We start from the raw sequence: 25,879 nt of genomic DNA on the forward strand, positions 1-25,879 counted from the left end.
TTCATTTTTCAAAATTCAATCTTAGTATAAAAAGATTTTGCGGCATGATGGTCGACCGATTCGCACATCCGCAGAGGTTGTGGGTTTGAATGGTGTGGATTTTGCATGTTTTGCCTGTACCTGCGTGGGTTTTGTCAGAGTACTCTGGTTTCCTCCCACATTGCAAAAACACGCTAGGTTAATTGAACACTCTAAATTGTCCTGAAATTGGCTCTTTATCAAAAAAGACGAGACAAAACCACCTTTCCCCCCCATTTGTTTAATGCTAAAAAGAGAAGCAATGATGAAGTCTTGTCCCAAAACAAATCCTTTTCTTGTTGAGCTAACATGCAAACACCCACCCACACCCACAAAATGTAGCGTGACTTGTCGAGTCGTGTATCATCTTAATGGGATTGGTCGCCTTCTCGCGGGCCTGCAGAGACCTCCCCGAAAACTTCCTCATCCTCCACCATGCTCTGAACGAGGTAAGATAAGGTGAGATCAGGGAAGGCATTCACTCCACAATGGTTGCCTCACCGTCAGATTATTGATTCCCTCGCAAAAGGCTCCGATCTGTCTCACGGCGCCCTCGGAGTCACCCATCTGGCCCGAGACAACAACGTTATTGGCAAGGAAACTGCACCGTGCAGAAGTGACGAGCGGGCGAGGAGAGGTCGCACCTGTTCTCGCTGCTCCAGGTGGTCCTCTGGGTCCTGGCAGAGCCCCCCGCCCACGTCCATGGGGCACACATACTCGCTGCCGTCATCGTGACGTTTCTTCCGGAGTGATCCGAAGCCGCCGAACGACAGATGTCTCGGCTGCCGGATGCGGAAAAGAAAAGGGCCATTCAACAACTTTCGACGAAAAACCTCCAAACTTTCCCCAAATGCCTTGAAATGACCAATAAGACACATTGGAGCTCCATTTTCAAACTGTTAAAAAAAGATGAGTTTCAATGTCCGACCTTAACTCTGAATGACAATGCACTTTTGAACATCTTTTCATCCCCCTTGACGCGCTTTTCAATCACCTTGAATTCGTCAAACGTGAACACAGGCTGAAATGTATTCAAAAAGGTCTTGGGTGGCGTTGCCACATCTCACCTTGACCTTGGCGGCGGCGGTAAGCACGACGTAGTCTGGGTTTTCCAGACACTCCTGCTTGAGCCTCCGAGCGTCGGCTCCCACCAGCAGGTGGAAGTGCGTCGCCAGGTGGCGCCGTAGCAGCGTTTTTCCCGGCGGGATGTTGAGAAGCAGAGCCAACGCATCCACCGTGAAGCGCGGCTCCAGAACCTTGGGAAGAGCAAAAACAACAACAACAAAAAAAAGCTTGACCTTTTCATCGACAGATCGACGGTGACCCCCGCGGCCACCTCCTCACCATGAGACCCCCGTGCACGCCGCTGCCTCGCAGGTTGGGCGCATACTCGGCCAAGTCCACTGAGCGCAGCCATTCCATCACCCGGTGGTTGCTCCACTGGATCACGTCGGCCGGTTGCGTGCACTTCTGCGGAGGGAGGGTGGTGGGAGACGTCATCGGATCGGTGGGCCGGCGAGCGCCGGGACGTTTTACCTCGTCGGCGGGCCGGCGGCGCAGACAGTCGGCCCGGAAGGAGTTGAGGCGCAGGACCTGCACGGCTCGCTTGATGCTGAGGTGGTGCAGCACGCTGCCTACCTTCAGGGACAGGAGATCCTCCTGAAACAACAAGAGCGCTCAGAGCGACTTCATTTGCGTACATGATGTCAGACTTCCAAATGTCTGAACACATCACGTTGAATAAATAAACAAAGAAATAAATGAAAGAAGTCATTCAAATGTCTGACGCCGTTAAAAAGTCACATTTCATCCCGACTATACAAGCATATGAAATAGAAGATGATTAAAAATTCCGTACAAGGCATATTTTCAAGTCAACATTTCACATTTAAATGCGTTATATTTCTATAACGTCTTACTCTACAGTGTAAAAGTCTTCCAAAACATCCTGTCATAAAAATGGCGTCATACGAAGTGTGTCGTAAAAAGAGAAGGGATGTGCGTGCGCACGGACGGGCAATTGTGTTGTTCTGACCACGGTCATGTAATGGAGCATGCACGCGTCCACTCTGGCCTCGTCAAAGTGACTCTTGTACTGCGGCAGGCCCACGTCGTCCAGCCAGCCTGCAAGGCACCGGCAAAGCAGCGCTGACATCCCATCACGCTCACCCTCCGCGTGCCCGAAGCCGGGGAGAGGCCAACAACTCACGAGTCACCCAGTTGTGGTCCAGTTTGCCTTTGAGGAGGTCGTCGGGTGAGCGGAGAGCCTGAAGGGCCAGCTGGAGCTTCTTCCTGTGCAGCGGGTGCTTCATGCCCAGCTCCTGCCAAGACAAGAGCACCACACCAAGCGGGCCAGCAGGTCAGACGGCGCATTGTCTGAACACTGGTGAGGTCAGACCATTTCGACGCATGGTGAAATGGTCGTATACCCGTCCTTGAAACGTATCGCGCGACGCCTCATGTTGGGCCGATCGCGTCCACACGTTGTACCTTCTCCAGTCGGTGCTGCGAGGCCTGCAGCAGGCTCTGTCCCGACTGGACCCAGGTGCGGGCCGGTGCGGCATACAAGCCCAAGCCTTGTTCGTGGAGCCACTGGCACACGTCCTCTCGGGTCCAGCTCGAGAAGGGAACGTCGGCGACGTCCGCGGGAGCTCCCGACCGGCACAGGCGCGGCCCAGCCGTGGCCCGGACACCCCCGCGCTGGAACTGGGCCTCGTCGTCGGAGTTCAAGGATGCGGAGTGGCTCCTTTTCAGCCTGGGGAAAAGCGTCACACCTTGATGAGGAAGATGAAATGGCGGGTTGGCAGTGGGCTGGCTCCCTACCTGCCAAAAAACTTCATCAAGCCTTTGGACTTCTTCTTGCTCTCAGGCGGCGAGGGCAGAGCAGAGCAGGCCAAGTCAAAGTGCTCCGGCACTTTGCGCTCGGTCTCGGCTGCAACGAGCATTTGGCGAAGCAGAAATGGCGTCAAATCCGAACCCAGGCTGCCTTACTGTGGTGTCATAAAACGAAGCTTCTTGGAGTATGTTTTGCCTGACCGAGGTTTGGTGTGCTGCTGGCACGTTTGCCTCCCCGCATTTTGAGGAGTCCTCGACCAAAGGAAGCACGGAGCCGCTTGGCGCCCAAGGTGTCTTGGCCCTCCAACGTTTGGCACTTGGCTTTTGCCTTGCAAGGGGAAGCAAAGGCACGCATAGCAATCAATGCACACCAAGGCAGCAAAGGCAGCGGTGAGGGCGTCGCAATGTCGAGGGGAGCTCACCTGCTCATTGGTGTTGCTTGGAGACACCGCCAGCGATCTGAAATCACGTCCATACCCTTTGGACTCCCGCAGCGGTCGCTCTCGGTCCGCTTCCTTCATCTCACCCAGCGCAGAGCCGCTGGGACGAGACTGCGGTGAGGGTGGGGAAGAAAACCAGGATTGTAAATCCCGACACACTGTCCCAAAGGCGGGACAGGGGCATCTGGATTGCGGAGGAAGTGTGCAGCGACAGCGTGTGACAGTCGAGTTGTGTTTACCTCCGCCGAGATCCTTCCCGTCTCGGCCTCCGCCTTCAGCCTGACCTCGGCCACGGCAGGAAGCGAGCGATCGTCGACGATGTCGTCGTCCTCGTCTTCCTTCGGCCTCTCTGAGGGGAGTCGCACAAAAGTAGCGGGACAAGTGAGTGGCAATAGCTTTCGCTTGCTCGGGAAACCTTGCGATGCGTCAAACCTGAAGTGCTTTCTACCTTTGATTTTCTCCAGAACTTGTGCACTTTCCAACTCTTTGATCCTTTGCTCCTGGCGACACAAATAAAGAGTTGAGTTATGACGTTCGCGAAGTGTTCTTTTTTTCTTTTTTTTAGGCGCACCTTCTCATCGTTGGCCGACACGAGCGAGTCCAACAGCGTCTTCATCTCGGACATTTCGGCATCTGGAGGGGAATGCAAACGCATGAGTGGCTTTGCGTTGAGTGCAACCACAGGGCGAGATGACTACTATTTCATGTTTGTTTGAGTAGTCAGCAGAATGGAAGCTCCGTGCAAATATTCCCACTGGCATGAAGACACCTTGAAGAGATGAACCATCACAAAAGGTTGTGTCAATGTCCGATCATAAGTGGACCCATGTGTTGAGGATAAACAAGAAAAGAGGAAGTCTGGTAGCCTCCGAATGACCTTGAGCGGATTTGCTCGCTTTTCATTGGCATGACTGGGACTTCAGAGATGGGATCTGTGCAAAATATCCTCGTATTGCTCCTCATCCACTAGCGCTTCATATGTACTCTCATCCATTTCTATTGAGCTTATTCATTTTTAACCTTGTTTGTGTATTATGGACTGGGCTCATGGGTCACATCTTTAGCGATGTTGTTGTTTGTGCAACTTGACTGTGAGATGGTCTGACCTCTGTCTCTCCCCGCCGTTGCACTCGGTCTGCTCTCGTCCTTCAACCTCCTCAGTTCTGCCTCTCGCTCCTCCAACTCCCGCTGCAGCGAGCGCAGCTCTTCCTACGTGCCAATAAATCTGAATCACTCGGAGCGTGCCGAGCACCCGTCCAAACAAAAGGCGATCGTACTGAGGCGTGACGGCGACTGGTGGCAGAGTTGGAAGCACTTACATTCCGAGTGAAGGAAAGTGATGAGGAAGAAGCACGGGTTTTGAATGCCACAAAAAGACCAAGAGGACAAGGGGCTCAAACGTTCTGCTCGGCTCCCTCGGTCAACTCTGAAGGCTCGACACGACATTAGTAGCACGTAAGACGTTCAGAGTGGAAAATAGACAAAGATAAAAAGCTGTCAGCCAAGACGGAGTCCGGGTGATAGAGGATAAGGGAAGGCAGGTGGTAAAAGGGTGGAAGGAGGTACATTTTTTTTTTTTTTTTTTGAAAAGTCTCACTTTGCAAGCTTTGATTTTCCCGTCACACTGCAGATGCTCACTCTCGATGTCGGCCACAGGCAAACGCAACTGGCTTATTTCCCGGTACGAGTCCTGCAGAGGAAGAAGAGTGTGATTTTCCTGGACGTGGCCTTGATGGTGGGTTGATGCGGGATGTTTAGGCAGGAAACAGCTGTCGGAGGAGCACGGGGGGCAGCCAGGGGTTCTTTCTTGCCACGTCAGACCGATGGACCTCGGCCACACTCAAAACAATGCGCGAGATAGTACAAGAGCGCACGGAGCGGGTAAAAAGACGAGGGTTTTCACAAGCCGGGACATGTGGAATGAGATGTCGATTCATCATTCTCCAACTGTTTGTGAACCGGGTGGATTTCAAACCGCTGCGTGACAACGTCCTCTACTTGGCACCATCCATCAGAAGGCGCGGTTTAAGTCCGGTTCGGCTCGTTGGCTGGCCAAATGTAAAAGTAAGATTTGGGCTTTGCTACGTCCCGGTGGGGCCTACCACGTCATGATCCCTCTTCGCTGCGCTCAGCTTCAGCTTCAGACCCGACACCTCCGTCATCAGTTCCAGTTTTTGGGTCTCCAGTGCCGAGCGGGTCAGCAGTTCCTTCGGATGAGACACAAATCATTGTTCCGTTGAGCCGGCGTTGATGAGAGGGCCACACAATTCAGATCGCAGCAGCTCCCGGACCAGAGATCGCGGGTGGTCTCGTTCAAACCTTTTGCAGCAGCTCCTCAGTGGCGCAGAGCTTCTCCCGGTGGCGCTCCAGGCAGTTGTCCAGGTCCCGGATCTTCTCCCCTTGCACCTCCACCTGGTCTGTGAGGACGCTGACCTACAGACCATTATCGACATGACGCTCAAGCAAACGTTTCTCAATGAGTTTTCCAAAATCTCACAACCAACTCCAAACGGTCCGTAGGTTTCTGAACCAAATGAAAATGACCACTACGGAGATAGGAGAAACTTTGACTGACAAACCTGAAGGATGAGACACTCTTTGTCACTCTCCAGTCGGGTGAGCCGCTCTTGGTAGACGGCCTCTGAGCTGTGGCCATTTGTCTGCAACAATGGAATGATAAAAATATCTTTTTGGTTAGATCTTCTAGCAGAGGCGGGGGTGAGTCACATTTGCGAGCTATAAGTCTCAAGGTAGGTTTGAAGCGAGTCCCAAGTGACAAGGGCAAAATGTCCTGAAATTGACGACTTGCAGTATGTTTGACTCGACTGAAGTCATGTGACTTGAGTCCCCCGTTTCTGTCGCCCATAAATTAATTCATTTTGACGAGGCAACTCTTTGAGAAGAAGAAACACAGCACAGGTTTGGTTGGTGGAACATTTCTTTTTTCTTGTCTGGAAGCGCCATCGGTCACTCAGCACGTCACATTACAAAGCTGAACGAGGCGAGAGGGGGCCTTCGAGAGCCTGCGTAGCATCTCTGCCGACAAGTTTGTGCCGTGCTCTGGATAGCGTCCAGATAAGCTGAAGGCGTGTACCATTCGTCCCTGCAGCCACTCGGCCAGACCCTCGGCGGTGGAGTCGGGGATCTGGCAGCGCAGGTTGTCCCGCTCTTGATTGTCCATGAGGTCCAGAGCCGCCCGCAGGTCCTCCAACAGGTGCAGCGGGCGCGGACCGCCCATCAACGGCGATGTGGGCGACTGGCAGCCGAACAGCCCGTTGGAGAAGTCCATGGCCTTGGAGCCTGGCACAACAAAGAGGCACCGCTTGTCAAACGGGCGGCCAAAAAAACATTCAGCCGATTGGAAGCTTTAAAAAAAAGTCACCTGAGAAAAAGTGAGAAAAAAAAAACAAAACAAACAAAAACAATATGCAGTGAGCCCCAGGCTGGCAAGTTGCAATGTCAAATCTCTCCCAAGCAACATTTTCACATGGACACACGATCATGATTACTCTGCTTTTATTTGAGCTCAAAATGTACAGTACGGCTTTTCCGTTCATCTGAAAACAACTGCGACCGTGAATTTTGTTGGGGACAGCTGTGGTTTGGGGGGTGTCTTTTCCTCATGTGATCTTCCTTCCCATTGGAAAGCTCAGCGGAAAAAAAGTGAAGCCTGCGCTTATAAGTGCTCAAGCTTGAATAATCATTAGCATGCGTCACGCTGCGGAACAATGGAAACCTTTTTTTTATTTTTTTTTTTCCACTAAGGAAGGAATCCAGTAGCAACAGCAGGAACGTGACTCCAAAGCCCACATTCAGAGGGGCTCACATTACATAGCAGGTAGGAGTGGAATGAGGGGTCGGGAGTAGGGAGAGCCACACATTCTCAGCATGCAGCGTGATGCTTTCCAGATGTGCAACCCCCCCCCCCACCCTTTGACAATTCCTACCTGCGATGATCCCGTCCATTTGCTCCAATGCGGCCGCCAACATCTCGCTGGCGTCAGACATCATCTTCTCTTCCAATCACCTGGCAGACAAGAAGAAAAGACGCTTGTGGAAAAAGGCAAGAGTCGTTGAACCCGTTTCCACTGTTCCAGAGCACAACGGGTGGCGCCAAACGACCAAAGACACATTGACCAGATCGGATGCTTCAAGACAGTCGCTTCTGGAAAAAGGCCCCCAACCCCCCCTTGTCGCTCCAAGCATGTCAGTGTGGGACATGTCTCCGGGACGTTTGGCAGTCACAATTTTGCCCACAACAGATTCGAGCACAACTTACACAAGAACAATGGCTCCCCTTGTTTGTTTTTGGGGGCCGGGGCAGAGCAAGCTTTACCTCATTTCCTGTGTCATTACCACAACACAACACAAGACGAGGAGCCTGTCGCAAAAACGCCAGCCTTTTTGATTCCCAACAATATTTGCTGGAGACAAATTTTGTTTCTCTGCAGGTATTTCCACAGGATGAGGGAAAGCACCTCATCACAGTGGGGCGCAAGCTGTTTGGTCAGCCGCCAGCCAGAAAATCCCAGCATACACACACGGAGAAAAATAAAGCTTACCCCCCCCCCGATAAAAATGCAAATATTTTCCCTCTCGCTGGGCCAAGAGTTGAATCTGGGAGAGGACTCGTATGAATGGAAATGATGTGTGGAACGCGGCATCTTTTGGCAGAGATCAGTGGCCACGTCAGATTTTTCAACAAGACAGATATGCCCGATCACACACCCATCCTCAATGCTGATATACGCTTCACCATTTTGGCTCACTTCATTATAAACACCTTGCGTTGACGTTTGCCATGTGATCTTACATCGGATCGGCGATTGCACTGAGACAAACATTGCTTTAAAGAGGTCGAGCGCGGGTTGACGGCACACAGTGAGCCATCTCAAGCCGCCCTACGCACATTCCTGAACAGGTTCACGCTCCCAAACTCCCGAAAGTGCCTGGTACCGACATTCCCGCTGACTTTTGGGACCTTCGCCCCCTCTGCCTTCCACTGACAGACAAAAAAGACAGTTGTCAGCCAACTGAGCTCAGTTATTTGAAGCTGTAAGTGAACTCGTGAACGTCACGTGGTCTTTGTTGACACTCCAGCTTCAGTGGACTTGAGGTCAGGCCTCCTCCTGGTAATGATGTCACATTGCTGGACAGAAAGGATATACTTTGAAGCTGCTCCCCCGCCCTCCCCCTCCACATACAACTCTTTGTGTCCCGAGGACTCACATAGCGGGAGCTCGAGACACACTGATCTCACAGCATTGAGTTTTTCCACACAGAGCATGTGCGAGGGTGGGCTGGTGGGAAAGTGAGCCAAGAAAAACCGCCAGCAATCAGGAGCGAAGCGCAGAAGCTTCCCGTCCTCGCCGTGGCGGCGGCTGTCACGACTCACCAGATGGCTGAAATGCTCCCGCCTCGTCGGGACGGAACCATAAAAGGCGTTGAAGAGACCCCTAAGGAAGATCCTGGCGTGGACCCGCCAGGAAGCGCTTCCTGCCACATTGGGGAGAAACTCTCTTCCTATTCAATCGTGGAAAAACTCGTCATGGAACAAAACAGCCGATAAATGTAGTCACAGGATGGCAACAATTTCAAATCAAATTAAGATTATCAACTCATTAAAGCCAAAACTTTTAGACAACTCGATAAGTCTCAGAGCAGGAGTTCCAAGAGCAAAAAGTTGTGCTTGGAAAGGCTGAACTGGATCGACTTCGATAAGACAAGTCTTGAAGAAAATCAAGGGCTAGGCTTCATCAATGGATCCGGCGTGCGGGTTCATGTGCAGTTTTAGTTTTATCCATCTAGCGTTCAACAAATTTTGATTTTAATTACGGTGGCACTGGAGGGCTTTGTGGCTTTCTCCACCAGCAAAAGGCGAAGGACCCGACTAGTCTGCTGCCTCAATGTGTTGCCGAGCAAGTCAAAACAGACACAGGTTAACTGTATGTTAAATAGCACCACAACACACGTGAGCAGAGTTTACCCAGAAACGGTCCTCAGCCGACTATTTCGCTGCCTCCATGGGCTGTTGGGCAACTTGGAAAGCAGGGAATAACTCCTAATAAAAAAAAGTTGCATATCATCATCGCCACCCACATGAATCCCCTCAAATTATTTTTGACATGCCAAATGTCACAAAACTCTTTTCCCATTTGGATGTGCTCACTTTCGAAACACTCATCTGCTTTGTAGTCACTTAAAAAGAATACAACCACATGAAAGTCTGCTCTCAATGGGTCATGTTCATTTTGCATCCTGGAAGCCGAGCATCACCACACACCACTGCGGGCATGTTGCACATTGTAAACACAGACTGTTCAGGTAAAGTGGTTGTTAATTTATCTGAGCAAAAAAAAATTCCCCAAAAAACAAAATCCAGTTTTAATGCTCATTTATTATTTATTTTATCCTGTGTCAGTAAAATTGGGAGAGTGGTGACCACAATTGTCAGTTGTGATACCAGTACATTCTCAGCGGGGAAAAAAAGGTCAAGAAAACATGAATAACTTACCAGTTTGGAAAAAGGTCAGGTAAATATAAATTCCTCGGGGTGACGTGGCCTCGCTCGGGACACTTTGGAGCACTTTTTAGCGCAGCTTCATTGTGGACAAGCAACTTTTTGCATCGACCCCCTCCTTGCTCTGCTTCTGGAAACTCTCTGAACTGGGGTAGGACGCCATCAAGCTTGATGCCACATGACAAGGCTCAGGAAAGAAGTTCAGCTGCTGCCTTCAAAACAAAGCAGGATATGAATTAATATTTCAAAATAAAACGATTGCTCGGGTAATTCCAGAACATGCCTTTCTTTTGAATTGTTTTTGATTAAAAAAATGTTTAATGCTCTTCAAAATGCCATGTGACACGAGTGGTAAGCCATTATTAAAAAAAAAAGAAAAGGTCACAATTAGATGAACCAATGGCTATTTTAAACACTGCTTCCAGCGTACGCGCCAGCAGAGGGCGGCAGAGGCATCTTTATCCACCCATGCAGTTCCCCACGCAAATAATAATAATAATACATTTTATTTATAAGCGCCTTTCAAGACACCCAAGGACACTTTACAATAACAAAAAACCCAAAACAATACGGTACAATCGTGAGGGTTGAAGTTAATGGCAAATGTAAGGAGAACCCCCTGTACCGTACATACATTGAAATGAATCACAATAATAAAATCTACAAGAGCAATAATAATAAAAAAAGGAGAAATCATTGATTGCGTCCCATCCCCAGAATACACATTGTAACCTGCGGCGGTTTCATTTGGAAATCAGCATCATCATCAGACATGACTGGTCGTCGCTTCACTTCATTTTTTCGTGCGGGGACGCTGATCTAAAATAGCAAGAAAGAACACTCCGCCACCTCGTCCTGACAACCCCTCATTTTCTCCATATTCTCAGAAAGCTAATGACAAAGTGCTGGACCGGCCATTGTTGCTCTCTGAGAGACCCGCCGCTTAATTTATTCTCGCGTCGTCGAGTCCTGACGCATCGGCCATTAGTTCGTATCGACCATCCAATACTGTGTCCAACCGTTAGCGTGTCTCGACAATCCAGAATTCCCAACAGTCATCCAAACTGTCACAAGGTGATGAATGGCTTTGCTGCTGCCCGGTGATCAAGCTGGCATCCGTGTTTCTGTGATTAAAGTACAACAGATGTTTACTTATCATTCATGAAGTGGAGCCAAACTCTGTTCTCTCCCAGAAATGTCCATTTTTGTTTTTCCCTGATAACCATCAAGAGCAGCAACTGGGGAGCCTGAACGCAGTCAATTAGTGGATGCCCGCATGTCCCTGCCCAGCGGAGGATTATGCGCAGTTCAAGTTAATCATTGCGCTCCACTGAGCTCGGGCCAAAACAATAAGTTAGAGTCATGACTTCAAAGAGCTAGCACGCAGCATTGACAAACAATATCGCACCACATGGTGCAATTTAGCGCCCCGACCTTGCGCTGGGCTTTGAGCTTCATTACACATTGTTCGCCGGGATAACCTTTTCGATCCGACGCGATGTTCGCTCCCCTCCCAGTTAGCTTAGCATGCCTCCAGCAGCCTTAAAGGTCAACATGTTTGCATGCCTCAGAGTGAGGCAGACGCACGGGCCGTGCGAGGCAACGATGTCCTTGACGAGAAAATGACAGCTCCTGCCTTTGAATGCATCGTCCCTTTGTGTGCAACATTTGCATGTAAAACGCTCCTTTGCACTCAGAAGACGCGATTTCAACCATGACAATTTTGCCCCAGAGCAACCGCTTTGTGGGGTATGATTCCGCATCGAGTTGAGAAATTTGTTGTGACAATGCATCACGTGTTACATAAGCGACTCCGACGGAGAATGACCAAGACATTGCTGCAAAATAGAACGGATTGAAAATGACAGCCAACCAAGTCGGGGGTGTTCAGATACTGTGCACACCGACCAAGAAATCCAGTCAGGATCCCATCAAAATGGCATGGAACTTTGTCTGTCTCTAGTAGCTTGAAGTCCTGATTGTGAATCACGGTGCCGTGAGATATTAACAACTGTGCCAATTGTCAAGAGTTTCGATGACTACTGGAATTAAAAAAAAAAAAGGCCGCCTTTCTTTTTGGGTTAACTTCGCGGGCCACATTTGCATCTCGCTATAGAAATTGGACGTGAGCAGAATGAGCATTGATTCCTGCGAGCATGGAGGAAAATGCACTGCTCACTTCCGCGCCGCCACAATACTGTCTGTCTGTTAGCCTGAAAAAGCACCAGCGCTCGCTACCTCTTTGTCACGTTCTGGGCGAAGTCGCGTCTTCCATCACGAGCGCGGAATCATCCGTCCCAATGAGTAATGTTTGCGGACTATTGTGTGGAATGCCGCGGTGAATTTGTCATTTGCTGGTTCTGCTTCTTTTCTGCAGGAGTCATCTCACACCAAAATGGAAAGGTAGTAAGCGCTTAGCGCGCCCCCCCTCCCACCCAAATTTTACAACATTTGTGACAGATTGCCTTCGCACTAAAAGATTTTCTGCGCCCTCTCCAATTGGGCCTTCCAGGTGGACTAGTAAATCCATCGCTGTGGGCTGCCACCTTGACTATCCATTTGTATTCTCCCTCCAATCCATTTGCGGAACCGGTGATCGTGCTAATCAAGGTGTCATTGCGAATTTGGCGACTCTTAACAAGTAAAGAGTCCTCCCAGTGGAACCCGGGCTAAGCCTTGGCTACTGTCAGCACACAGGCAAGGTTTTTTTCCCCCCTCCATAATTCGACTGCCACCATTTCTCCTCCGTGTTTAATTGCTAATGAAGTAGCTTTGGAAATTACCAGTCATTCTGAAAAAGCATCATGTGATTGGGGTCAAATGCTAATTGCGCTGCATGGAAGCAAGGAGGGCATAAAGTACACAGTTGGTGGAGCTTGCACACATGATGAGACACACGATGCGCGAGCTGATGCAGAAGTCAAACAACGGTACTAGCTTGTCTCTGCATGTGTGATGTCTGGAAATGTAAAGGTGTCTATACGAATGGCTGCTTTAAATTAGACAATTCCGGGTGTACCTTGCCTATACTGCCCAAAGTCAGCGACCCCTGTGATGATAATGCCGTTCAGATAACAGATGGGTGGTGCCACTTCTTATGATAACTAGGGCCTTGGGAAATCCAACTTAAATTTGTCACTCGGTGAACAAAATTCCATTATTTGAGGCCATCGCTGGAATGAAGGGTGCTTACTGCATGCTGCTCTTTTATCCACGACATTGACTAGCGAGCCTTCCGCCCTGTAGCCTTCCACTCCCAGTCCGTTGGCTCTGGCTTCCCTGTAAAAATTGGACGGATCAAAGAAAGTTCACGTGACACAAAAAGCTTCAATAACTGAGGTCACCGCTCTGCTAAAAGCCTCCTCTTGGTTTTATGCCGACAAAATCTGACCTTTTACATCTCCAACCGCGTTTCCGGGGATGCGAAGGCTTTCATGTTGGTGGATGCAAGGCAAACGCCGGACGAGTCACAAACTTGACCTTTTCTCCAGCCATCTGCAACCAGGTGCATACAATACATACTTGGGCTCATGCTACGTCTGCATTTCATTTGAACGAGAACAAAATGCGGCAGCGGTTTGTACATTGTGATGCATGTTGCCCGTGACAAAAGATCAATCCTTCCCCATCCGTCACTCCAGCTTGCGTAAAAGCCGTTCACTTCGACTTGCATGCGAGTCACGAGAGTGGTCAACTCTTTCACCGTTTTGTTTGAGTTCAACGCGCATTCTTCCAAGTATGTTTCCAATCCACCAGCAAACGTTCGCAGAAAGACTTCTCCCCATCCAATAACCTCCTCTCAGAGTTACATTAGCGCAGCACTTATACAGCATCAGCGAAGTAGGCCCGCTATTATTACTGAGCCAGGAAGAAGTTGATCCCGGGGGTTGCCATGGCAACAGCAGACAATCTTCTCCGGAGTACAAGCCATGTGATTTTTAACCTGCCTGGGGAGTAGGCCCATCCCAAAAAAGATACGACGACGGCTTGTTGTTGATGTCACAAACCTAATAACAATCAGAATCTGCGAGGAATCAAACGGGATGTTTTTAGTCATTGCAATACCGTGTTCCCTCCGTAATAAGGTCATTCATTACATATGGTGCCAGGCTATTCATCAATTTTAGCGATTCATTTGAGTTCTATTGTCAGGATGATTTTTAAAACATACCGTAGATTTTAATGTGCACTGCTTACATAAACAACATGACTGTGGACTCGAGGGTAAAACGGGAGTGGATTTTCATTTACGTCCCATCTCACTCCAACAGAAAAAACATCTCGTCCCGTCTAAGTGCATTAAACCATAAACAAAAAAAATAAAACAAAACAACAACTCCCCACTGAATATTTTCAGGCTTTAGCGCCCAACACCGGGTCTTTGGAAACTTTGCAGATGGTCTTTTTTGGCCACAAGCGCTCACCAGCACTTGTTGAAAGTGCATCATTCCCCAAGGAGAGTCAACCGTTTTTGGAGAAGCTGGTAACGCAATTCCACTTGATAAGAACCTAATTGCATTTCAGACGCCTCGCCATCAATCGGCGGACAGTGGTGAGGCTCAATAGATTGCTTTTGCAGGGGCGGGATATCGGTTGATACACCGAGGGACGGAATAGCCGGCAGCTAAATGAATGAGCGGGATAATGATGAAAGCACTCGTTGACGCCTCCGTCGAATCCATTGCATAACCCATCGAGGTTTGTCTGCGGCCTTCACAGAAACCTCCAAGGAAGTCAAAGTTATGACAGGGTGAGGGTGAGCACGAAAGCTATTGAGTTGGACTATCTGGCACAAAATGACCAGAATATAAAATGGTCAACGTAAGAACTCGCTTGATTTTGAGTGATGTGAATGTGGATGTCGCGTTTAAGTCAAAATCAACAACAGGCAAGAACCCAATCAATTTTGAGCAAGACGTGAAGGTGGCTTTGAATTCAAGATGGCTGCATGTCCCCGCCAGCTGCCACCTTCATCCGGCAGGGGGGAGAACAATTTCCCATCATGCATGTCAATCGCAGCAGGTCTTAGACAACACACCTTGCTCTTATGTAACAGCAACCCCCCCCACACACAAAGATCACAACCATAATAAAGGTTCCATCCTGATAATCAATATTCATGTTTTTTTTTGTCAAGAAGAGAACTTTCCAGCTGTATCTGCAGCTCAGAATTGTGCCCCATGAACCTCCAGACGTAAAGAAAGTTGTGCAACCTATCAACAAGATGGGAAGGGGGGAAGAGATAAAGAGAAATGAACTGGCTTTTCTTGGCCGCGTTGGCCATGATTGCATCCATTGATTTTGTGCACGGTGTTAATTTTCAAGTACAAGGCCCGATTGTGCAACATCAGTTTCCCCCCCCCAAATAATTTCATTTCACGAGACACCAACTGACCCTTTGACTTAAGATGCATCCTTCTTACAAATGCAACGGTTGTGCTTCAGTCTCTACAGCGGACAGCCATTCAAAAGGTGTTTTCTTCCATATGCAGTGGTGCCTTGAGTTATGAATCTCATATGTGAACTTGACTATGCTTGTGTCTTTATGTTATTTATTGATTGTTGTAACCGCCTTTGTTTTGATGTCAGATTTTTACTTGTACAGCATTTTGTATGCAGCTATGGTTGTTTTCCAAGTCATCTAGAAATACCCATCTTACACGTTTAAACCTGGAAATGGATTTTTCGTATATACAGTACGAGACGGCTTCTGTGCATTTGATGGGCTGTAATTTGCAACATCATGCAACGGCAATTCATATTTTGAATCACCGCATAACCAGAGGCTGAGACTCACCACCCACGAAATGTTAGGGCAGAAGCCAGCGCACTGCAGTGTGCGTTGTGCAGCGGAGACTTGCACCGTTCAGCTGATCCCACCTCAGTCCTGCCCCGCGCCTCAGGTCACGGAAAAGCAACATAGGCCAGGCCGGGCCAAGCGAGGCCGGTGCGGTGTGTTGTTGCGCCATTCTGGAACCTGGAATGGAATGGCGGCTTTAGTCACTTTTACCCTCGTTTTAGCCGCTATTTAGCCTCGCCTTAGCCATTATTTCAACGAAACCTTGTACTTGTTGTTTAACACACCATCGCCAACACACTCAATGACCAATAAGATGAGTGCAAGAGTGTTTGCCCTAAGCTGCATTTAATAATAGCTTGCCGACTGCTGGCTAGTGTTTCTCTGGTGCCACCCAGTTTGTGTTGAGCGGCACCCGGTCGTCATGACGACAGCTTTTTCAAAGAGCAACGTGGCAGCCCTGGATGTCGCCGTGTTTACAACGAAAAGCCATGACTGACAAGCAATCAACCGTTCAATCATGACTTGCTTCCAAAGGACAACGGCTTCTTCAGCAACACTGCAGCCATGTGATTATTGATCCCCCAGCATAGCGACGAGCTTGATAAGTCGGGGATCAGGAAGACATTTGCACTGCAGCGTTGTCTATGGTGACCAACAATTCTTATTCTTATGCTAGACCAGGTTGGACAACTTCATCAGACACCATCGATGGAAGTCAAAGGTAGAAATGATCCCATCTGGATAAATTGTCTCAAAATTAGCCACTTCTTAGCCTCTTTTCGCAGCAAACAAAAATTGGTGAGCAATTCCCGTAAGTCGAGTCAAGCAAACATGAACAGCCCGTTTGTACCTTACCAGCGGAGCAGACGATCCGCTCAACCATCTGCAAAATATGCAATTAGGCCTGTCATTGTGAGCACCGAAAGCTGCCAGGCAAAGGTGTTGATTGTCAAAGTGCCGGGGAGGACATTGATAATGAAGCTTTCTCCTTCTGTGACATGTCGGAACAAAACAAGTCAACCCGATGTAGGAACATACAGTATGTTGGCTGTGTGTCACTCGAAGGGACTCCAGCACGCATTTGACTCGGAAAGAAAAAGAACATTCTGTGTTCTTGCTGCAATACTCACATTCCCTGTTGGCTGTTGACATTTTGGCGCCACCACAAACCGAAACTCAACCTTTTCCGGAGATATTTTATTCATCCACAAGAAACACTTCCCCCCATCTTTAGGTGTTTGTTAACCTCCCATGAGCTAATTTGTAGCCATTTCTTAGCATCTTGAGGTACCGTTAGCCACTTTCAAGTCTCTTTGTAGGTTATTTTAGTTTTATGTTACCCAAATTTAGCCTTTTATTCGCCACTTGAGTCATGATTTTGCACCTTTTAACCTTTTTTGGTTTGCTTTGTTGTCATTATTTTTTGTTGCCTTTATGACATATTTAATATGTCTAATTTGAGCCTCTTGGTGAAATTTAGCTTTTCGCAGCTTTAAAAGCTCACCCCGCCTTGATTTTATTGTATTTTTAACTCCTTAAAGATCTCTTTTAAATGCTTCATCGTCTCTTTTCATTGTTCCATGCCTCTTTTATTCACTTAGCCTCATTTGATATCCTCTTTTGCTTCTGCTTTATAGGTGCTCACCATGCTGGTTTACGACTCCTTTGCGCAGACACCCTCTTTTCTTGGTAACTAAAGTGTCCTTTTCTGAGTGGGTTGAGCGGTTACGAGGGGTATTAATTACCGTGACCATGGCAACAACAGGTGCCAAACCGTCCGCGGCCGTGTATAATTATGATTATACTTAAAATCATGAGGGGTAAAGAAGTGATCGATTCGGGGAGGATTAACGACAACCCACAACAACCTTTTGCACAGATGGAAAATAGTGTGACCCTCCTGAAGCAGATCATCAAATATTTTTTGATTATCACCAAGGTCCGTGTTTCTATTTGCTATCAGCTGATTTGCTGAAAGCTGCACGCCAGCAGACAGCATTTTCCTCCCTCTCTCTCACTGTCTCTTCCAGGAGACGAATTAACGGCAGGGGTGCTCGCTCGGTCAGACGCTTAACAAACGAAGTCCCTGTGTGTACTGTTGTCAAGGTAACAGACCGTTTTGTTTCACCTGTTTGGCTCACATTGGGAGATTTCACGTTGGGAATTAAGCTGAAATGAAACGCTCCCAGAGGGGCAAAGGGCGGGTCAGGGATGAGTGATGAAAAAACGCTTTTGTTAGCCCACGAGCAAAATGTAATACTTGTTATCTTATGAAAAACAGACAATAAGTGGCTGAAAAATAGAAAAACAATCACACACACAGTCTTATGTAACAACACAGGTGAAAGGAACATAAATACGCGCAAGAATATGTCTGTTGTTCCAACCTGTTCAGGAGAAACGGCGTTGGCGGCATGGTGCTCACAGTGCAGAGGTGCGGGGTTCGATGCCGGCTCCGGCCTTCCTGTGTGGAGCGGGGCATGTTCTCCCTGTGCCTGTGTGGCTTTTCTTCGGTACTCCGCTTTCCTCCCACATTCCAAAGACAAAAAACAAAAACATTCATGGCAGGTTAATGGCACACTCTAAAATTGTCCCTTGATGTGATTGTGAGTGTGAATGGTTGGTTGTTGACCAGACTATCATCATTTCAGTATTTAATCCTTGTGACGTGTTTGTTTGGCAATGTGATGTGATATTTAATTTTTAGTTCCAGTTTTTAGTTGGCTATATAAAAGGTTAGGAAATCATCTTATCAGCACGAGGTTGAAAATGTAAGGGGGAATCTCCTATGGCGCTCTGTAGCAGAAGCTCTTGTTTAAATATACGACAATGATTCTGCTCAGTTCAGTCGGCGCTACAGGTGGACAGTGCCCCGAGAGGAGGGGGTGGTCCCACAGAAGGTGGGAGGTTGTACTGCTGGCGCGCAACAAGTCCGCCTCACTGTCTCGCACTCAACAGATGTGCGGAGTCTGCCGGCTCTGCGCGCTGCTTGTTGCGCTCATTCGCCTCAACACCACCACCACCACCACCACTGCTGCTGCAGCGAGCGTGGATGCCGATGCAGCTGCCAGCAGCCTCCGCCTCAAGGCAGCCCTGTGACCGGTGGGCCAGATGAACCCCCGCCGCCCCGGTTCCTCCTCGGCCTCCTCTGGCATACAATGGCTTAACCGAAGAGACATGAGCGTCCGCAACGGGGACGGCGTCACACTGTGCCAGAGGGCTCTGCAGATTGTGACGGACCTTTGCCTCAACGGACATGTGGACCGGGAGAAATGTTGGGATATTTTCCCCCTGGAGAGCAGCAGCATACCAGGTAAAGGACACGCAGGTAAATGCAATCAAGTCATTACCTTTTTCTTCAGCGAGCTTCTGTTGTGCAATCGATGTTCGCGAGTAAAACAATAGAGGGAATCCCTCTCTTTTCGGTCAGCACAAGTTCATGCTCATCCGAGTCCGGCAGGAATTGATCCAGACTGAAATAATCAAGTCTAATTTCCCAATCACTCGCAGTGTCACTGATCCAGAATAATATGTTGAGCTCTCCGATAGTGCTGCAAAACATACAAACACTTTTAAAAAACTAGCAACAAGGTTTTGAGCAAAAGGCAGACGACTTCAGTGCCTTTAAGACAGGCTATCAAACCAGTTATTTTTCTGTCCATCTTCTTCACATCCTGGTTGATTTCTCCGCAGACATCTCCATCAGCCTTTTGGCCGTGGTGGTGGGCTTCTGTGGCCTCGCCTTGCTGGTGGTGTCTCTCTTTGTCTTTTGGAAGCTGTGCTGGCCTCTGTGGAGGAGAAAGGCAGTGACAGTTCACGGGGGAAATGTCGGGCTTCACGTCGCCTTTCCCGAAGCGCCTCCTAATAACTCGCCACCCTTGCCCGATAAAGTGGTGCCGCTGGAAGAAAAAAAGAAGCACTCGCCCGAGGTGAAGTTAAACAAGCGGAACTCCATCAAGCTCCTGGAGGCGGCCATGAAGATCAGCCAGACATCGCCGGACATCCCGGCCGAGGTGCAGACCACCCTCAGAGAGAAGCTAAGCCATCAGGCCAAGATCCAGAGGCAAACCACTGAGCCGACGTCGTCCTCCAGGTAGCCCCCGGTTGCGCGCTCATCAATGTCCCGGCATGATTGTCCGGGCGGGTCATGTGTTACCGGCAACGGTAATTTTCATTGTCCAAAAGGTTCGCGCTGAAGTTGCAACGCATCTAATGATCTGAATGTTTGGCAGGATTCCGACTTTTTTTTTCTTTATCTGACCGCCTGGCCCTACATTTGCCCTTTATTGTCAATCGTATGCACATCCTGGTTGTCTTCTCTGCAGACATCTCCATCAGCCTCCTGGCTGTGGCGGTGGTGGGCTTGTGTGGCCTTGCCAGGCTCACGAGTTGTGTCCCACAGGCTCGCAAGCCTACTATTAGCTGCACGTGTGAACCCAGCTGCCATGACACTGCCTGCAAGCCACCCCAATAATGAAACAATCACCCCACACTTTGCCTTTGTTTTCTAGCATGGTGTTTCAAGGCCAACGTCCATAATTAGCATTGCCGCAGGTTGGCCAAAGATGTGACGCAGCGAGGGCAGCTGTGTCTGTGTGGGTAGACCCAAACACCGCGCACTCGCCAATTAAGATCAGTGATGAAGTCACGCTGATCTGCCGGTGACTTGAACTCAGATGAGCGATTCCACCAAGTACTAACTCTCTAACCTTTTTACGAGGCCGAGCTTTTATTTACTCATGGGAACAGTAGTGTGTTGTTTTAATAACATGCACTCTTAAGTGCCTTTGTATTGAATAATATTGTCCAGAAGCGACCTCCACAAAAACAATTGCTTGGTGACAAGACTCCTTTGAGGCTAAAGCTGACGGTGTCAAAAGGACAATTTGTTTGGATAGATTTTTGGGTAGCGTTCTGAGTAATTTACACGATTGTTTGGAAGCTGGTTTAGAACATTCTCGCATCACCTCATTAGGTGCATTAAGGATGACAGGTAATTGACTCCAATATGCTCACAGCCACCTTTTCCCACAGGCACAATTCCTTCCGGCGCCACCTGCCACGCCAGATGAACGTCAACAGCTTTGACTTCAGCATGGACGCAATGCCTTTCCGACAGTCCTCCACGGCGAGCATCGGAAGAATCAAACCGGAACTCTACAAGCAGAAGTCTGTGGACTCGGAGGGCGAGCCCAGAGAGCCCGTCGAGATTTGCGGAAAGCTCAGCTTCTCGCTGCGTTACGACTACGAGGAGCAGGCGCTGGTGGTGACGATCCTAAAAGGCTTGGACCTCCCAGCTAAAGACTTCACAGGAACCTCGGACCCCTACGTGAAGATCTACCTTCTCCCAGAGAGGAAGAAGAAGTTCCAGACACGAGTCCACCGCAAGAACCTCAACCCGACGTTCGATGAGACCTTCCGCTTCCCCGTGGTGTATGACGAGCTCTGCGACCGCAAGCTGCACCTGAGCGTCTACGACTTTGACCGCTTCACCAGCCACGACATGATCGGCGAGGTGGTGGTGGACAACCTCTTTGAGCTCTCTGACCTTTCTCGCGAGGCAGTGGTGTGGAAGGACATACACGCTGCAACAACGGTGAGTCGGCGTCCATGCTGTCCAATGAATAAAATCATTTATTTGAGCCAGCGTGGAGCGGTAAACTTCGCCTCTGGTGAGAGGCAAACATCATTTGAGAGTGGCAATTGAAATGCATGACATAAATTCAAGACCACCCACGTTTCCAAAAACTCGAGCATGAGAGCAACAAAGAAGACAATCACAAAACCAAAACCTTTTGAAAAACACCCTCAGAGTACCTCTGGGCTAAAGAAAACAATTCACCCCAAACTGGAAATGTACAGCATTTGCTCTTTCGAACATCTATGATGGTGTTTTTAAGGATTAAAAAGCAAAAAAAAAACAACGTACGGCATGGTCTTATTTGCACTAGATGACTTTGTCTTCACAGCTAAATAGCTACATTTTCAAGGGCTCGAGATCAAGTCGCGTATTTGTGTTTGCTCATGTAAAGGCTTTTTCTTTTGCTCATCTCAGACTCTTCTACATCAAGGCCACGTCGATCAAATAGCCGGATGACATAACAGCTTATCTCCAGCTCAAAACAACTTTTGCTCTCTGAGTTTGAAACGTTATGTCACCAAGCGTACCTGACTGTCAACCTGTTACCATGACACATTTCACACCGGTAACATGAACAGAATCAGGACTTCCTCATCCACAGGAGACCGTTGACTTGGGAGAGATCATGTACTCGCTGTGCTACCTTCCCACAGCGGGGAGGATGACTCTGACGGTCATCAAATGCCGAAATCTCAAAGCCATGGACATCACAGGCTCTTCAGGTACACCCACGCATCCAAACGCACTCACCGAAGCGCACGCCCTACTCGACAGCAGGTGGCCACTTACGAGTGGCGTTGGGGAGAACGAAACAGAACGGCAGGGTGCCAGGAACTCATTCATTGAATAAAAGTCATGGCTCACGAGCATGGTTTCAATTATGAAGCTATTCTTAAAAAGACCCACTATGGAGTAGACAAACAAACAAAAAAATCCACATTGTGCAAAAGCACATGCCCAAGCAACAGGTGGTGCAACTACTGCGCAAAGAAGGGCCATTTTAGAGACAAATATGCCGACATCTGCCTCACGAGAGACTCGCGAGCAGTTACAGGATGTACCCCGTCTCTCACTCATAAACAGCTTTGTCTTCCAGATCCATACGTCAAAGTCCACCTGATCTGTGATGGCCGCAGGCTGAAGAAACGGAAAACCACGACCAAGAAGAGCACTCTGAACCCGGTGTACAACGAGGCCATCATCTTTGACATCCCCCCGGAAAATGTGGAACAAGTCAGCCTCTCCATCATGGTGATGGATTACGATCGGTGAGCATCGGCGCACAGCATCCACGGGCTGAGGCGAGTTGGAGTTATTGGTAACAAAGCGGCAACCGCATCTCGTTGGCAGGGTTGGACACAACGAGGTGATCGGTGTCTGTCGCGCCGGGCCGGACGCCGAAGGCCTCGGACGGGATCACTGGAATGAAATGTTGGCTTACCCTCGAAAACCCATCACCCACTGGCATGCCCTCGGAGAGGTAGGTTTTTCTTTTTAAAAATACCCTTTGAACAAGTGTCTGCAATGGATGCCTTTCAGAGCCACGGGACATTGACTGATGCTAAAATTCTATCCACAATGTGCGTTGAACACATTCTTATCCAACTCTTAAGACACAAAACATCTTCTCCTCTCGAGTCAACATCATTATCATTAAATAGCAATGAATCCGGCGCAAACCACGTTGTACGCAAAAAGTAAATACACTGATTGTGACGTAACAATAGTTAGCGCAGCCCATCAAAGCAGAAAATACAAGTCAATACAAGTTGTGTCGTTTTTGCAATCTTTTAGTGGCCTGGAAGGGAGACGAGCTTCGAGAGTCAAGCTTCATGTCCGTCACCCAAACCTCCACAGACGCCGTGACATCGTGCCATTAAGAATAGATGAAGTTGATTGCAGGTTGCATGCAATCAACCTGCATGCACTTGAATCCACCACACGACGTCATTTCTATCAACTTTCTGGCTTTCACTTTAACAAAACCTCATTCGACGATCCTTTCCTGATATTCCAGACATTTTTCACACCCTAACATTTTACTCTGAAATGGCACAAGGTGGAAGGGCTACTTGGCTCTGTGCCATCCAGGCATTCACCGAGTTAAAAAAATAATAATCCTGAATTCACGAGGGCTGGCTTCATCTCTCAGTCAGAACACAACCAGATCGCACCAATGGATCGAGAGAATGTAGCAGATACATGTAGCAGACAAACAGTATGTACAAATAAATGAAAGAATATTCGATTGACTCCCCCCATGTGATTACTCCTGCCTGTAGTGAGTTGATTATTCAGTCTACAATCAGGGTCAACGTAAAAAGTGAAGTGATTGTTCCGTGCTTTGGTTTTACATTCAACTGAATAACTCGACAGCCTCACATACAAACTAATACATAATAGATATATGCTTTATGTACCGTACAGTGAGTTTTCAATGGATGTTTTTAATGTGGATGAGATTTAATGTGTCTGTGATTCAGAAATAGGAATCGTATGTGATCAGTCTAACATCTAAAAAACAAAAACAGTCGGTGGATCAATATGATACAACAAAAATCCAGCAATGCGCTAGATACTCGCACTACAAATACATCGATTCTTTCACTTTGTTCTTTACAGACGACAGGTTATTCACTTGCAGAAAATAGCCTCAAAAGCCAACATTTGGGCTTTTAATGTACAGTAAATTTTATAGGTTGAAATTGGGAAAAATATTGAAGATGTACTTATATTTTTTATACAAAGCCATGCAAGTGTTTGATGCATCTCTAACAACTCGGTGTGTTGTCAGTAATAATAATAATTACAAAAAAATAAAAAAATAAAAAAATAAATAAAAACAACCCAAGGCTATGTACTGTTATCCTGTTAGCACAAGCACACTGTACAATGATGCTTTCTGTCCTCAAAGTCAATGTTTCATTTTGAGCATGCCTCTCATGTCTTTCTTTGGGAAAATCAAAGTTATATGTCGTGTTTACACATAAGGAAAAAAAGAGAAGAGTGTGTGGGCTTGTTGTATTTCTATTGTTTGGTGACAATGGCGTGACGTTTCTTCGCCGTTCTGGACCACAACATCACGTCATATCCTACTACGGACAGTTTGTGATAACTTTTGTAACTCAAAGTCTACATTTGGAATATCATTTACTGTATCAGTTTCATATGTATTTTATCAAAAATAAACCTACAGTGATTATATTCGAATGATCACTGGAGTTTTTTTTTTTGTTTTTTAAATCCTGGATGAGACTTACCGAATTTGCTTGACTTATGGTAGCCTGCAGAGCAGCAGCGCCACTTGGAATTTGCAGCCAAGCTAAAAATAGAACAAAATGAGTTTAGTGTTTTACATTTGTGTTTTTTGTAATCATTCATCTCACAAATTATGATTGTGGCTTTGGGAAGCCTGTGGAAGGGGAGCAACTCCAGTAGCTTGTGGACAACGAAAAATAATTAGTCTTAAAAATAAACAGCAAAGGAAAAGCGGTCGACTTGGATTGATAAGTGCTTTTAAGATCGTTCAGACAAAAAGAAAGGCATGTTTTTGATCGCCACACACGAAGAGAATATTCGCATCCACTAACACCTTCCTTTATGAAATTGTCAAAGACCTGCACAATAGGCGGCGATGCCAACGTCGGTGTCCCTTGGCAACGAGCACTACCAAAGGCCTACTTAGGATGGCCTAATTGCTCCGTACATCAATATGTGTAATTTCAGCTTAAAGGACAGGCGGCGATCCCTAACGTCTACAATGCAGCTGCTCCATTAGTCACACTTGGCTTTTGTATACAGGACTGCGCAAACATCTTTGTTCGCTCTTCATATTTCAGAAACACTCGCATGCACATTTACGAAGGAGGAAATTGTGGATTCGACCCATCAGGTGTTTGCGCTAGCGAGCGTCAACGCCTACATTTCATCATTACTTTCCACTGCACACACGGCGGGTCAGCAGTCACGATGCTAATAGCACGCTGGCACTGCGTACCCCTATATCAAGGACAAACGGCGTGGAGAGGCTAGATGGGCGGACAGTGCAAGCGGCCTTGTTGGGTGGCTTTATGGCGGCGCCATTAATGTGAATGATGGCTTCGGGGAGACATTAAAATTAAAGCTAAAAGTAGTACACATGGTCTTCTAATTTCTATACACAGTGAGAGGGAGAGACGCCATGCTAGGTTATTCCTGGCAAGAAGCTACTGTTCCAAAGATTGTATTCTGTTAGGTGAAACACGGTGTACATGACGAGTCACATACTGCTTCACCAAGTCAAAAGATCTTTATCTGATTGCATGGACAATAGCAGATTTCTCAGGAAGATTTCCATGATTCATGTTGATAGAAATGTCTTTGACTCTCACATCTTGAAATCCACCGATTTTTTTTTTTTTTTGCATGTCAGCTGACAAGGTGTACCCAATCAAGTATTTGGTAAACGCATGACCATTTCAAATAGAGTAGGCTCAATGATGATGCCTATTAGTTTGCATTTAAGAAAATGTAAGCAATCCAAATAAGCGTGTTTGCAAGCGTTGAGTGAAATGCAGGCGATCGTGAACATATTGACGTGCTGCGCAAATTATAAATAGATGTTTTACCCCATGGCTGCGAGCAAG

The 25,879-nt window shown here is 47.8% G+C and overlaps 2 protein-coding genes across 4 annotated transcripts; one reads left to right on the forward strand and one right to left on the reverse strand.

Annotated features, from left to right (window-relative positions):
- Positions 1–238: 238 nt before the first annotated feature.
- Positions 239–18,745, reverse strand: LOC147186391 (liprin-beta-1-like). Of its 3 annotated transcripts, none has more exons than XM_086103360.1 (27): positions 18,001–18,745; positions 15,611–15,790; positions 13,205–13,308; positions 13,007–13,092; positions 9,808–10,025; positions 7,241–7,320; positions 6,388–6,593; positions 5,873–5,953; positions 5,613–5,726; positions 5,396–5,500; positions 4,891–4,983; positions 4,400–4,502; positions 3,865–3,926; positions 3,742–3,793; positions 3,533–3,642; positions 3,276–3,404; positions 3,055–3,181; positions 2,842–2,950; positions 2,509–2,773; positions 2,228–2,339; positions 2,054–2,142; positions 1,555–1,677; positions 1,363–1,488; positions 1,086–1,274; positions 663–800; positions 520–585; positions 239–458 (listed from the first exon to the last, which is right to left on the reverse strand). In XM_086103360.1, exons 6-27 carry the CDS (start codon positions 7,302–7,304, stop codon positions 387–389), a joined length of 2,535 nt encoding a protein of 844 aa, XP_085959486.1. In that variant the 5' UTR covers positions 7,305–7,320; positions 9,808–10,025; positions 13,007–13,092; positions 13,205–13,308; positions 15,611–15,790; positions 18,001–18,745; the 3' UTR covers positions 239–386. The 3 variants fall into 3 exon arrangements, with proteins under 3 accessions (XP_085959486.1, XP_085959485.1, XP_085959484.1); XM_086103359.1 differs by having other exon boundaries at positions 2,033–2,142; XM_086103358.1 differs by having other exon boundaries at positions 1,363–1,677.
- On the forward strand, positions 18,572–24,481 carry syt10 (synaptotagmin X). Its single transcript, XM_086103361.1, has 7 exons — positions 18,572–18,941; positions 19,307–19,706; positions 20,648–21,209; positions 21,856–21,976; positions 22,351–22,522; positions 22,605–22,734; positions 23,049–24,481. Exons 1-7 carry the CDS (start codon positions 18,725–18,727, stop codon positions 23,118–23,120), a joined length of 1,674 nt encoding a protein of 557 aa, XP_085959487.1. The 5' UTR covers positions 18,572–18,724; the 3' UTR covers positions 23,121–24,481.
- The last annotated feature ends 1,398 nt before the right edge of the window (positions 24,482–25,879 follow it).

Source organism: Hippocampus guttulatus, chromosome 22 (assembly GCF_054856545.1).
Source record: "Hippocampus guttulatus isolate MCC_2025c chromosome 22, RoL_Hgut_1.0, whole genome shotgun sequence".
NCBI lineage: Eukaryota > Metazoa > Chordata > Actinopteri > Syngnathiformes > Syngnathidae > Hippocampus > Hippocampus guttulatus.

Coding starts and splice junctions, on each gene's coding strand:
- LOC147186391 (XM_086103358.1), bottom strand. CDS start 7,304: ATGATGTCTGACGCCAGCGAGATGTTGGCGGCCGCATTGGAGCAAATG. Junction 3,794..3,864: donor TGTCGGCCAACGATGAGAAG/GTGCGCCTAAAA, acceptor TTGTGTCGCCAG/GAGCAAAGGATCAAAGAGTT. Junction 1,275..1,362: donor GCGTGCACGGGGGTCTCATG/GTGAGGAGGTGG, acceptor GCTCTTCCCAAG/GTTCTGGAGCCGCGCTTCAC.
- syt10 (XM_086103361.1), top strand. CDS start 18,725: ATGAACCCCCGCCGCCCCGGTTCCTCCTCGGCCTCCTCTGGCATACAA. Junction 21,977..22,350: donor GGACATCACAGGCTCTTCAG/GTACACCCACGC, acceptor TTTGTCTTCCAG/ATCCATACGTCAAAGTCCAC. Junction 22,523..22,604: donor ATGGTGATGGATTACGATCG/GTGAGCATCGGC, acceptor TCTCGTTGGCAG/GGTTGGACACAACGAGGTGA.